General features: G+C 46.4%; 1 protein-coding gene across 1 annotated transcript; it reads left to right on the forward strand.

Moving 5' to 3' along the window:
- The first annotated feature begins 7 nt into the window (after nt 1-7).
- NDUFS3 (NADH:ubiquinone oxidoreductase core subunit S3) lies at nt 8-5,928 on the forward strand. Its single transcript, XM_082059340.1, has 7 exons — nt 8-128; nt 227-289; nt 1,387-1,484; nt 1,754-1,903; nt 2,919-3,044; nt 3,326-3,445; nt 5,681-5,928. The coding sequence occupies exons 1-7, from the start codon at nt 86-88 to the stop codon at nt 5,846-5,848; spliced, it is 768 nt and encodes a 255-aa protein (XP_081915466.1). The 5' UTR covers nt 8-85; the 3' UTR covers nt 5,849-5,928.
- Nucleotides 5,929-12,888: the final 6,960 nt, after the last annotated feature.

A 12,888-nucleotide genomic window follows, 5' to 3' on the forward strand; every position in this document is an offset into this window, starting at 1 on the left:
CGTTTCCGCCCCCCGGGGGAAGCGCGACGGCGGCGTCGCTTTCCGCTTCCGGTCCGTGCCCTTGCCCGTCCGTGTCGCGGCGGGGATGTTGGCGGCGGCGCGGGGGCTGTTGCGGGCCGCGCTGCGAGGTGAGCGCCCCGGGCCGAGGGGCGGCGGCAGCGGGGCCGGGCCGGGCCGGGCGGCTGGCGGTGGTTGGGACTTGTGACATGTCCGTTTCTCTCCGCAGCTGGCGCAGGCCCGGCGGCGGCGCAGGCCCGGCTGGCGGGGAGCTCCGCGGGGGAGACTCGCCGTAAGTGAGCGGGACCGGCAGCGGGGCGGGGGCCCGGCGGCGTCTCAGGGCTGGGGCGTTGGTTTGGTTTGGGGGAGGGGGCAGCGTCAGAGACCGGGGCGAGCCCTTGTGTCCCTGTCCGGTCCCGGCCCGGCCTTGGGGCCCTTGGGGAGGTTCTGTGCCGTAGAACCGTTGTGGTGGGTGCATTAGAAAATGGTTGACGCCTGTCGCACATAAACCTGCATTTTGTCCAGAAAAGCGGTTCTTTTGATAACGGTACTTGCACTGTGGTCACATCTGCATCCTTCCCCAGGGACCTGCCTGATGTTCTGGGCAGCAGCTCCATAGCCCCTCATTGCCCTGGATCTCGAGGAGTGTTAGTCATCATAACAAACAAATAAAAAGGCAACATAAGATCCTAGGATGTTTTGATTATGAGGGAGTTGCTTAGATGCTGGTACATGAAACAAAAGCAGGATTATTTTGTCTAGAAAAAAGGATCCTTTTAGGTGGAGGCTAAATGTGAGGAGCAGCATCTGTGTTCAGATTGTTCTGTCATCTCTGGCTCTCTCTTGTTATTTGCTTCTCCATCATCTTGTTGGGCTGTTCCTCCTTGTGACAAAGTAGCCAAGTGGTTAAGGCAATGGACTTCTAATCCATTGTGCTGTGCACATGTGGGTTTGAATCCCATCCTTGTCAAAAAGTTATAGCTTTTATGCTTGGACTCGATGATCCTGGGGGTCTTTTCCAACTGAAATGATTCTATGATTCTATGCTGTATTTACAATGCACAAAAAAAAATGCTGTCAAACACTGTCACAAACTTCTTTCCTTATCAAAGTCTCTAGTTCTGTGTTGTGTACCACATGTATGTTGCTATAGTTTAGTCTCTATTACGGCATCCTATGTGTTCTATTTAACATATAAGTTACATTTAGCTTCGCATTTACCATAAACTTTGCAGGTCACCTGAACCTGCTTGGCTTCTGCCAGAGCTACTGAGAGTCATCTAGACTGGTTAAAGGGATATTTAAGTCAGGGATGGGATTTACTACCCTTCTTTCTGTAACTTTCTGTATTCCCTGCCATAATCTTAGGAACTTTATTTTTCTCTTTAGCTACTGTCAGACCAAAAAATGAAGTAGAACAGAAGCAGCTGTGTGCCTTTGGGGAATATGTGGCTGAAATTCTGCCCAAGTATATCCAGCAAGTACAGGTAGGTGGTATTCAAGAAATCGTTCTTGAGGGAGGGACAGGACTCAGTGAACACACTCCTTGTTCATTAGATGTTTTCAGAAGTTGTGCTCGGTAAGAAATATTGTCAGAAATACATGAAAGTCACTGCTATTATTAAGCCCTTTCATGTCATGTCATTATGTGTCTGCTGGACGATATATGCTCTTTGTTTAGGTGTCCTGCTGGATTTAGTGTAATGTTCAGTCCTGTTGGTGTTTGTACTCATGCTCTTTCTGCTATTTCCATCAGGTGACCTGTTTCAATGAGCTGGAACTTTTGATCCACCCAGATGGGATCATTCCAGTTCTGACCTTCCTACGGGATCACACTAATGCCCAGTTCAAATCCTTGGCTGACTTGACTGCTGTTGATGTCCCATCTCGGCAGTACCGCTTTGAGGTAAGAACTGCTCGTAGGTGCAGGACTTGGAGAGTTTCAGAAGTGCTGATGGCTGTGGATGCTGTTGCAGCTTTTTTTTTTTTTTTTTCTGTTTTGCTTTCTGACAGTGAAAAGAAAATCTGCTCTGAAATACTGAGATTTTTAATCAGTTGATCATGGAAGCACTAGCAGAACTAATACTGCATGTGTTCCTAGCCTGGCTTTTCTTTTACATGCTGCTGAAAGTCTATTTTTTTTTTTTTTTGCGGGGGGTTGTTTGTTTTGTTTTGGGTTTTACAAAGGTGTCTCGAGACTACTTTCTGGCCTGATGTGAACTGGTGCTTTTCCTTCTTAGACTTACGCCCATCAGCTACTGTTGACACAACTGATCATGTTTTTCTTTAAATCCCATCAACTTTCTTAATAATTTTCCTATTTTTAAAAACAAAACAAAAAACCTGTTTAGTTGTTTTAAAAACATTCCCTGAAAGTCAGGACCAAATAGGAGATGACACAGATTTTCAGAAAGCTCTCAGAAGATCTGGGGCACTGAACTTCCACTGACTTCCAGTGGCTATTTGAGATTTGGTCCCTGCAGATGCTTTTGAAAATCTCACTGTATAGCTTTTCAGCTGCAGAAAAATTCTTCTTAGCTTTCTCCCACTGGATTCTGAGAGCAATTGGTAGCCATTTTCTTTGTGACAGACTGTTGAAATAATATTGTCAAGTGACTCCATCCCTTCAGTATTCTCATTTTTAAGACTTAGTATCCCTCTTTACTTCAGTTCTGCTTCATCAGTCATGGTTTCTGCATCTCACATTGGGTTTTTTTACATTTGTAAGGATCAAAGTGCTAAGCTATTGGAACCTCAGTTGTAATAGTGTCTTTTCGTGCCCAGCTCTTAAGTGCTGAATGTGATTCTGCTGATAAAGAATATTTGCAATAATCTTCCTGTGCCTTCGCTTAGTCAGTACTGTACTGCAGAGAGATCCACAAATGTTATACAAGACCAATGCAGCTTTTATTCTGCTTCAGATTGTGTACAATCTCCTGTCTCTGCGGTTCAACAGTCGGATCCGTGTGAAGACGTACACTGATGAGCTGACGCCTGTTGACTCAGCAGTGTCTGTGCACAAGGCAGCAAACTGGTATGAAAGAGAGGTGAGTGCCAGTGTACTTGGGAGCAGAGTCTTTTTGGAGAGAGACTGAGTTTTCCTGATGAAACTGATTCCCAGGGCCCTGAGGAAGAAGAATGGCAGCCCTGGCTGCCATTTCAGAATAGGAGGTAAAAGGTTGTTTGATTGCTTTTGAATGGGTTCCTGCATCAGTTTCACTGGCACTGCACACAGCCAGGCATGGAACTGAAATTTTATGGACATAATATATGAAGAGTTGGCTTTTTTTAAAATCAAATTCAACTTACTTGGCTCCCTTTCATTTAGGTTTGGGACATGTACGGTGTTTTCTTTGCCAACCACCCTGATCTAAGGCGAATCCTCACAGACTATGGGTTTGAGGGCCATCCCTTCCGGAAGGACTTTCCACTCTCTGGTTATGTGGAGGTAGGAGATACGCTTATGTCAAAAGTTATCAAATCTCTCCAATATCTTATGTCGTAATGACTCAGTGTCCAGATGGAGACCAGTGACAAGTGGTGTCCCTCCGGGGTCCATATGGGGACCAGTACTGTTTAACTTCTTTATCAGTGATATAGGTGGTGGGATCAAGTGCACCCTCAGCAAGTTTGTGGATGACACCAAGCTGAGTGGTGCAGTTGACACACCTGAAGGACAGGACACCATTCAGAGGGACTTGGACAAGCTCGAGAAGTGGGCCCATGCGAACCTCATGAGGGTCAACAAGGCCAGGTGCAAGGTCCTGCACCTGAGTTGGGGCAATCCCTGGAATCAATAAAGCCTGGGGGATGAAGGGATTGAGAGCAGCCCTGTGGAGAAGGACTTGGGGGTACTGGTGTATGAAAGATTGGACATAAGCCGACAATGTGAACTTGCAGCCCAGAAGGCAAATAGTATCTTGGGCTGCATCAAAAGGAGCATCGCCAGCAGGTCGAGGGAGGTGATTCTGCCCCTCTGCTCTGGTGAGACCCCACCTGGAGTACTGCATCCAGCTCTGGAGCCCTCAGTACAGGAAAGACATGAACCTGTTGGAGAGGGGCCAGAGGAGTCCACAAAAACAATCAGAGGGCTGGAACAGCACTACTGTGAGGACAGGCTGAGAGAGTTGGGGTTGTTCAGCCTGGAGAACAGAAGGCATTGGGGAGACCTTATTGTGGCTTTTCAGTACTTAAGAGGAGCTTGTAAGAAGGATGGGGACAGACTTTTTAGTGGGGCTTGTTGCCATAGGACTAGGGGTAATGATTTTAAAGTAAAAGGGGAGATTGAGACAAGAAATGAAAGTTTTTACAGTGAGGGTAGTAAAACTCTGGAATGGTTGCCCAGAGAGGTGGTAGATGCCCCATCCCTGGAAACATCCAAGGCCAGTCTGGGTGGGGCTCTGAGCAACCTGGTCTAGTTGAAGATGTCCCTGTTCATTGCAGGGAGTTGGACTAGGTGACCTTTCAAGGTCCCTTCCAACCCGAACTATTCTATGATTCTATGATCTGAGTTTTGGTACAGAAGTGTGACTGCTTTATAGTCCTTTGTCTGAAAGGCGCTAAGGATCTTTCATGTGTCTGTATTCCAGAGGAACTGTATAGATCTCCTGCATGGAAATTTGAAGTCATCGCAAAGTATTATCTGTAATAAGGCAGCCGAAGGCCAGAGACACTGAGCAAATTCCATGTGCTGTGTATCAAAGAAATTTGTCAGGCAGAGGAAGTGCTTCTGCTTTTGGCATGTCTTCTGGAAGATTAAATTTTCCACTGCAATACTGGAGATTCCCAAAGGAATAAAGGACTGAACTGATCTTAATGCAGTTGGAACTCCACTTTGTTGAGTTTTTGTAGATGCAGATTATAAAACTGTAGTTGAACTGACTCTTGGCATTTATCAAATATTTACCTCTTTATGTCAAACCACAAGTGAAATGAGTGTGCTTGGTATCTGTCTACTTTCAAATGACTGCCTTGCAGAAGCAGTCATATTTGCTACAGTTCTAAGACTGAGCTGAGTCTCAGGAGAAAACAGTGAGGTTCTGCAGGCAGTGAAGTTCTGTTTTAAGAAAAACAGAAGTAACAGCAAATCCTGTGAGTGAGGACCGGGCAGGTTCCCCTGAGCTGTGGTTTGGAGATCTGGACTGGCACAGTGAGGGTAAATCAAGCCAGTCAGAAGCCAGTCACCTGCATTTCACCCTGGTTGTCTTTTTGTGCCATGATCTGAGTGTTAATGCTAAGAAACACAATGAAAACCAAAGAAACTTCCATATTACAATGATTCATGAGACTAGTCCCCAGCTATGCCAGCTGGATGGGCCACCTTATTTCAGCGAGAAATTCCAGGAGAAATTCCATTGCCATATGACAAACTAAATGTGTTATTCCACGTGGACTTCATATGGATTGTAGGCTGTCACTCCTAATTCAGGGCAGTTAGTCAGGACACCTGAGGTAAGTGGCAGCAAAGAAGAGGTTTTTCTTGGAGAGTCCAGAGTTCTTGGTGGCATCTGGAGGGCTCTTGTTTAGTAATGAGAAGAACTGAAGCTGTGGCCTATCCATGGCATAAGCAGCAGGATTGCCTGCACCAGGGGGTGGTCTGGGTCATTACCATGTGCAGCCAATAGCAGAGATGCTATGGGGACTGTTTGAAAATGACTGGCCTGTGTCCTTTGCTCTGTTCTAGGTGCGGTATGACGATGAAGTGAAACGGGTAGTGGCAGAGCCTGTGGAGCTATCTCAGGAATTTCGCAAGTTTGATCTGAATAGTCCTTGGGAGGCATTTCCTGCATATCGTGCAGCTCCAGAACCCCTAAAAATAGAAGCAGGAGCCAAGAAAGAAGAGGCAAAATAACATCAGAATGGAGCAGATGCACGGCACCGTCATTTCTGTTCTGACATAGTATTTATAATATTAAAAATTGATACAATATTCTTGCCTGTTGTGGTCATGTGAATAATACTGTTTTCAAACTGGATGAAAAGCACACGGTGAGGGATGCTAATTTACAATCCTGATAATCCAACTGATAGATGCTTATCTGCTGCTTTGAGTTGTAAGACACTGGATTTTGTCTTTTTGCTTTGCAAATTGAATGGAGTACTGGCATTCCCTGCAGCTAAGATGCTTCATATGCACCGCTTCTGCTCGCTGTCCCTGCAGGCATAAATCACACCCTTGGCACTCCCCAGGAGACTCTGCTGAAGCAGTTGCATAGCTTAAGCAATGGGACAACAGTGTCTCAGCTCCAAGACGGGTGTTGGGAAGACCATAAAAATACAGTGAACAGGCAAAGTGGTTGTAGATGGTTGTAATACGGTTATCAGGACAACACAAGATATACCTGGTTCCAGGCCAAAACAACTGTGGAAATGTGCATTGTTTCTTTGGGAATTAGGTCAGTGCCTCTTCTGGTAGAAGTTGCAGGTAACCTCTCAGGAGCCAGTGCCTCATGCTGGCTTTTTCTTCACAATCAAGCAGTCTTTACTTTCTCCAGCATCTTCAGATTGTACTTTTTCCTGCAGTCAAAAATACCTCCCTTCCCTTGTCATAGAGTCTATGCCTTTTTGTCACTATTCCAATTATTTTGAGTTGTATGATATAATAGCATTACCACTATCTGCGTGCTCTTGTGGAAAATTTCATCTCTCTCCCAAAAGCTGGAAAAATACTGTAGTTTCAGTCCACCCACCACCTGTTTGAATGTGATGACATTACAGCAGTCATCAATTAATATCCCTTGTCCTTGGTCCAGAAAATGCGTAATGCAGTTCTGCAGCAGAAAGCTGACTGACCTCATTAAGATCTGAAAACTATTGTGTAAGAGATTTCATAAAATAGTTCATAAACTGTTTGTAGAGATCCCCTGAATCACTGCTTAAGCCTTTAAATTGTAAGAGGACTTACTAAAAAGGGGAGTTGGGTGAGGTTACTGTATAGAATGGAGGATGGGATAGGACAATAATAAATTCAATTCAGAAATAAAAGGGACAAGCACTCATTGTGACTAGAATTTGATCTGCTTGCAAGAATCAAGAGCTTAACTCTACAGTAAGAATCAGGTTTCACGTTTGGTTTTACCCCAGCCTTGTAATCATGGGCTTATTTATTTATTTATTTAAATCTGTTACAGGCTGCTGTGGCTGGCAGTGTTTGAGGTGTGACTCAGAAGAGTGTTCTCTAGTTAAAATTAATAGCATTTGCCACTCACCTTAAAAGTTACAGCTCTTTATGGGAAAGAGAAGGGAACACAAAGCAGCAGAAGTTTAGGGATTTATACAATTCTTAGCTCCGCTTTGGGTCTGCCATCAATTGAGTGGATTAAATAGGAAATGTACTTTTAGTCCTTCTTACAACATGTTCCACAGCTGGTTCTGTTTTCTGTTGCAGTGGCTCTTTTTGCGTGCTGACGCCTATTGCAAAAGACAGAAAAGTTCCTGGCACCACTTCTGTTACTGAGAAAAGTCTTTATAAAGTACATTTCCCTGCCACGTTCTCCCTCCCCCATCTCAGGTTGGTTGAAGCACCATGCCAAGACTCATGGTCTTCGTATCATAAAAAATACATATTTCCCAGTACAGTAAGTCGGAAGACTGATGGTAGCAGGAACAGAAGGAAAACTGCTATTTAAACATAATGTTTGTGCAGAGGGAGAATTTGATTGACATAACATCAAGAAATGTTAGACACAATGCTCTGTCAAGTTAGACAAAATGTGAGGTTTGCTGGAGAATGTGTGTACTGGACTCAAAGTAGCCAGCCCTGTGGGGACAGGCACTAGCTCCAGCAGGTCTTTAATATGTGGGATAGGTGCTAATGGACCCAAATCTCATTAGAGAGTGCAATTTACTCACCCAGATGCATTATCCCAGGGCACAAGAGGTTACACAGCCTCACAAAGTACTGCTGGTGTTGGCACACTGCCTCTTGCACTGCTCCTGAGGCCATCCTTGCCCTCAGAACTGCTTGATCTGGGTTCCATGTGGCTGGTGGGCACTTGCTTTGTGCTGGGTGAGGCTATGGTCAGCTTGGCCAAGAACACAGCTGCCCACCAAATCCTCTGTTCCTGCCTGGTCCATACTGCCAGCCTCCATGAGGCTCGTTTCCTGGGCTGGTTTTCCCAGCCGTAGGAGGACGTTGGATGAGATGTAAGTCAGATGTAGCTGACTTACAGACGCGCTACTCAGAGGAGAGATTTTCTGGTAGTGCAGGGACAAATAGACTTTAGGTGGTGACTCACAGTCACCATGTTGAGCTTCCCCAGCTGAGTAAGTTTTGCTGGTGTTTTCCAGAAATCTGGCATTTCTTCCTACAGCCTGGTGACCAGACTCCCTGAGGATGTGGCTATTGATGGTGTCAGGGTGTCCACCTGCATCACAGCCACACCATCTGTACAGGCCCTTATGATTGATCTCCAGCCAAAATCCAGATAGGGATTTCTGCTGGGCTTGGCACTCCTGCAAAACAGAGATTATGGGGTATCGAGGGATAGGCTGGATGACAGCATGCCCCATATCACACATCCAGTGTATCCCGTTAAATCTCCAAGTTGTGTGAGGCCTCATGGGGGTCCTTTTGCGCAGTAGGTGCAGTGGGATGAGTCTGTCCCTGTCACTTCTTACACAGTCCCTTACTCCTTCAAGCAGGGGATGCAGCTCACAAACTGGGACAAGACAAGGAAACATTTGCATGAGGATCAGCAGCACCGTACCTGGAAAATATCCTTCCTTCCTTCCTTCCTTCCTTCCTTCCTTCCTTCCTTCCTTCCTTCCTTCCTTCCTTCCTTCCTTCCTTCCTTCCTTCCTTCCTTCCTTCCTTCCTTCCTTCCTTCCTTCCTTCCTTCCTTCCTTCCTTCCTTCCTTCCTTCCTTCCTTCCTTCCTTCCTTCCTTCCTTCCTTCCTTCCTTCCTTCCTTCCTTCCTTCCTTCCTTCCTTCCTTCCTTCCTTCCTTCCTTCCTTCCTTCCTTCCTTCCTTCCTTCCTTCCTTCCTTCCTTCCTTCCTTCCTTCCTTCCTTCCTTCCTTCCTTCCTTCCTTCCTTCCTTCCTTCCTTCCTTCCTTCCTTCCTTCCTTCCTTCCTTCCTTCCTTCCTTCCTTCCCTCCTTCCTTCCCTCCTTCCTTCCTTCCCTCCTTCCTTCCTTCCTTCCCTCCTTCCTTCCTTCCCTCCTTCCTTCCCTCCTTCCCTCCTTCCCTCCTTCCCTCCTTCCCTCCCTCCTCCTTCCTTCCTTCCTTCCTTCCTTCCTTCCTTCCTTCCTTCCTTCCTTCCTTCCTTCCTTCCTTCCTTCCTTCCTTCCTTCCTTCCTTCCTTCCTTCCTTCCTTCCTTCCTTCCTTCCTTCCTTCCTTCCTTCCTTCCTTCCTTCCTTCCTTCCCTCCTTCCTTCCTTCCCTCCTTCCTTCCCTCCTTCCCTCCTTCCTTCCTTCCCTCCTTCCTTCCCTCCTTCCCTCCTTCCTTCCCTCCTTCCCTCCTTCCTTCCTTCCTTCCTTCCTTCCTTCCTTCCTTCCTTCCTTCCTTCCTTCCTTCCTTCCTTCCTTCCTTCCTTCCTTCCTTCCTTCCTTCCTTCCTTCCTTCCTTCCTTCCTTCCTTCCTTCCTTCCTTCCTTCCTTCCTTCCTTCCTTCCTTCCTTCCTTCCTTCCTTCCCTCCTTCCCTCCTTCCCTCCTTCCCTCCTTCCCTCCTTCCCTCCTTCCTTCCTTCCTTCCTTCCTTCCTTCCTTCCTTCCTTCCTTCCTTCCTTCCTTCCTTCCTTCCTTCCTTCCTTCCTTCCTTCCCTCCCTCCTTCCCTCCCTCCTTCCCTCCCTCCTTCCCTCCTTCCTTCCCTCCTTCCTTCCCTCCTTCCCTCCTTCCCTCCTTCCCTCTTTCCTTCCCTCCTTCCTTCCCTCCTTCCTTCCCTCCTTCCCTCCTTCCTTCCCTCCTTCCTTCCCTCCTTCCTTCCCTCCTTCCTTCCCTCCTTCCTTCCTTCCTTCCCTCTTTCCTTCCTTCCTTTCTTCCCTCCTTCCTTCCCTCTTTCCTTCCTTCCTTTCTTCCCTCCTTCCCCTCTTTCCTTAACCTTCCTCTTCTCCTTATCCTCCTCCCCTGAGCACCTGCCAGACAGGCCCAGGCTGGGGACTGTGGTCTCCCCAAATTCTTGGTGAGATGTTTGAAGCAAGATATTTTTCCAATTCTTTAAGCAGAATTTCCCTTTCATGAAGATGCTACCAAACTCCCTTCAGTCCCATCTTAAAGAAACCTCCCTCGCAAAGCTCTTTTGGTGTTGTGTTAACCACACCTTGTGCCTTCTACCACTGCCCTGGACCACAAGTGTCTCTGAGCACAGTCTGTGTGTGTCCCTGTGCCAAGATGCCTGTCGCAGCGTACAGATATAATCTGCAATGGGACAAAGAAGCAGCACAAATGTACTGTGTCAAGAGGACAGGTAGCTCCAGCTGTACAAACTCAGCTATGTGTATGTTTACAATTGAAAAATCTAAGACCCAAACAAGGCGGCAAAATAAAGGTCTGTACAAAATATGTAATGGTGGATGAAGGCACTAAATAAACCAATAGACACTAGGATTTAGGGCCTGCAGGAGTCTGTGATGTGAGAACCAGAGGAAGTCTTCCCAGCAGACGATGCCACTTGTGACTGTGGCAAACTGAGGTTACTCACTACTCTCTTCCCTTAATAATTTCTCACTCCATTGCCCAGCTCCTCTGTGACAGGCAAAGCTTCAGCCACCTGGAACAAATTTTGCATCAGCATCCAAACAGTTCCTGCAGTTTTTGATCCCTCATGTCTTGTTCCCCTTTCCCATCTTCTTGCAGGTCACCTTCAGCAGGTCATGGTGGAAAGCATGAAACCAGTCAAGGTGACGCTGCAGAAAGCCTGGCTTGATGTGACGCTTTGAAACTGCTGCTACAACAGACGGTGTGACTGGGGGAGTGTGGAGGGGCAGGGCTGTGCATACCCAGCTGTGAATACCTGGCAAGGACAAAACCCCTTGGGAGAAGCAGATGCGCTGCCTAACATTGCAACTGTACTTGCGGGGACTATGTGGAGCTGTCAGAAACTCAGGCTTCTTTCTGCGCACCATACAACTGCTGCTGCTTTACAAACAACTGAGGCATATATTTATTATTCTGCAATTACTTTTCAGTGTGGAATTGTGAGACAATTCTACAAGATTCCCTCAGGTCAAAGCAGCATCTACCACTGATGCTCATCTGCCGCCTGCCACTGTATCAGTCACCTAAGCACAGCCTCTGGGCCTCCTCTCTTCTCCCTCCCACCAAAATGGTATCCTCCTGTAGGGACTTCAGCTGCAAGCTGTGCCTAGGAGATTCTCCTGTTGACAAAGTCATATATGGCCTTTGCTGGCCAAAATCCTGGACTCCTCCTTGTGTCACATGCTGCATGCTAGAGGGAGGTTGTTTCATGGCCCAGGAGATGCAGTGCTTTTTTGCATAGCGACTTCTAGACAAACTCATGCATACATTGTGGACGGTAAGGGACTCTGGCACAAAACAGAAGGCACATCAATCTCACTGCACAGATGGGTCATCAGTGTCTGCCTCTTGGGTAGCATGTGATTCACAGTTTAATAAAAGATATCTCATGCCAGAAGAAGCAGAAGCAGCAGAAAATAATGAAAACTGAAATAAGAGTAGCCTGATTTGAAGTTAGCCAAGGCTATGACAGAAACACCGTTGTTATTTTGATCCCAGCTGAGGGTAAGAATGCCTCCAGATATTGAGGGCCCTTCCTCCTGGGACAAATCTGGGACTCCTCCATTATGTTCAGCTTTTCTTCACAGCTGGTGTGAGTCCAAATATTGCAAGGTACAGCTACAGATCCAGGAAGTTTCAGGAGACATGCTACTTTGCACATTGACAACTTGCCAACTGGAACGTCATCCCTACTCTCAGTAAACTATCTGGTGACAGTAGTCACTACAAACTGATATCCTGTAACTTGCTGAGAAAGGGATGTGTTTCAGCTCTACCTCTTTTCTGGTCAGACTTCTTTCCCCTTTAATCTGAGGGAGACAGTACTATTACTTATTTATACACACTATTATATGTTTGCATAACCCTAGCATCTCAGAACCTGTCAGAGAACTGGGGACCATACTCTGCCACAGAGAGTAGAAATACAGAACATCTTGACTGGGGATTGGGCACTAATAGAGGTGCAAAAATGTGTAGAGAACAGATATCTGCTGCAAACAAAATCAGATGAAGTTTCGTCTATGTAATTCACAACATCTAAAGCAGACCATGCTCATCATAATCCGAAAGGCTTGTCACAGGAGAGGACGATGAGATGCTAAAGGCTGGCAGGCTCTGACCCTTGCTGTTTGTTAAGTGAGTATATTGAGTTCTCCCTCTGGGAGGTTTGATACAGATACAGAAGTGAACACGTGATATTTCTTCTTCCTGCTTGTATATTTTGGCTTCTATTGCCCTTCCATGAATCTGCACAGACTGCTGGCCTTATCTCTTTGTAACATTTCAGGATTGTTGGCAGATTTTTAAACTCAGAAAAAAATGGAAAGCTGAAAACGAAGCCAAGGAGCTAAGCAGAAGTGTCACGGGGATGTGACAGAGGCACTGTGCCAAGGCAGAAGGGACCAGAAGGTCCCCCTTTATTCAGAGGCAATCACATGTAGTAATATTTCTTTCAGCTATTAGCTTCCTATAATAAATTACAGTGGAAAATCAGCCCTTGGAAAACAATCTTAAAAAATTCTGCCAAAAACTTCACAACAAAGTCTTGCAAGTTTCCAAAATATGATGGAAAATATCCTTTGGGGTCAGCAAGCTGAACTGCAAGCCCTTCCCAGGACTGCAAACAGAAACACAGAGAGATGGAGCCATTCCAACAGAGGCTGCTGGGACCAGAAGCAGCAAGGGAAGAGGCCAC

The sequence above is a fragment of the Streptopelia decaocto genome (assembly GCF_964273445.1).
Source record: "Streptopelia decaocto genome assembly, chromosome: 7".
In the NCBI taxonomy this organism is placed as follows: Eukaryota; Metazoa; Chordata; class Aves; order Columbiformes; family Columbidae; genus Streptopelia; species Streptopelia decaocto.

What these genes read in the sequence shown, in the direction of transcription:
- NDUFS3 (XM_082059340.1), top strand. Translation starts at nt 86, where the DNA reads ATGTTGGCGGCGGCGCGGGGGCTGTTGCGGGCCGCGCTGCGAG. An exon ending in GTTGCGGGCCGCGCTGCGAG is followed by an intron (nt 129 to 226) that starts GTGAGCGCCCCG and finishes TTCTCTCCGCAG; the next exon opens with CTGGCGCAGGCCCGGCGGCG. An exon ending in AGTATATCCAGCAAGTACAG is followed by an intron (nt 1,485 to 1,753) that starts GTAGGTGGTATT and finishes TATTTCCATCAG; the next exon opens with GTGACCTGTTTCAATGAGCT.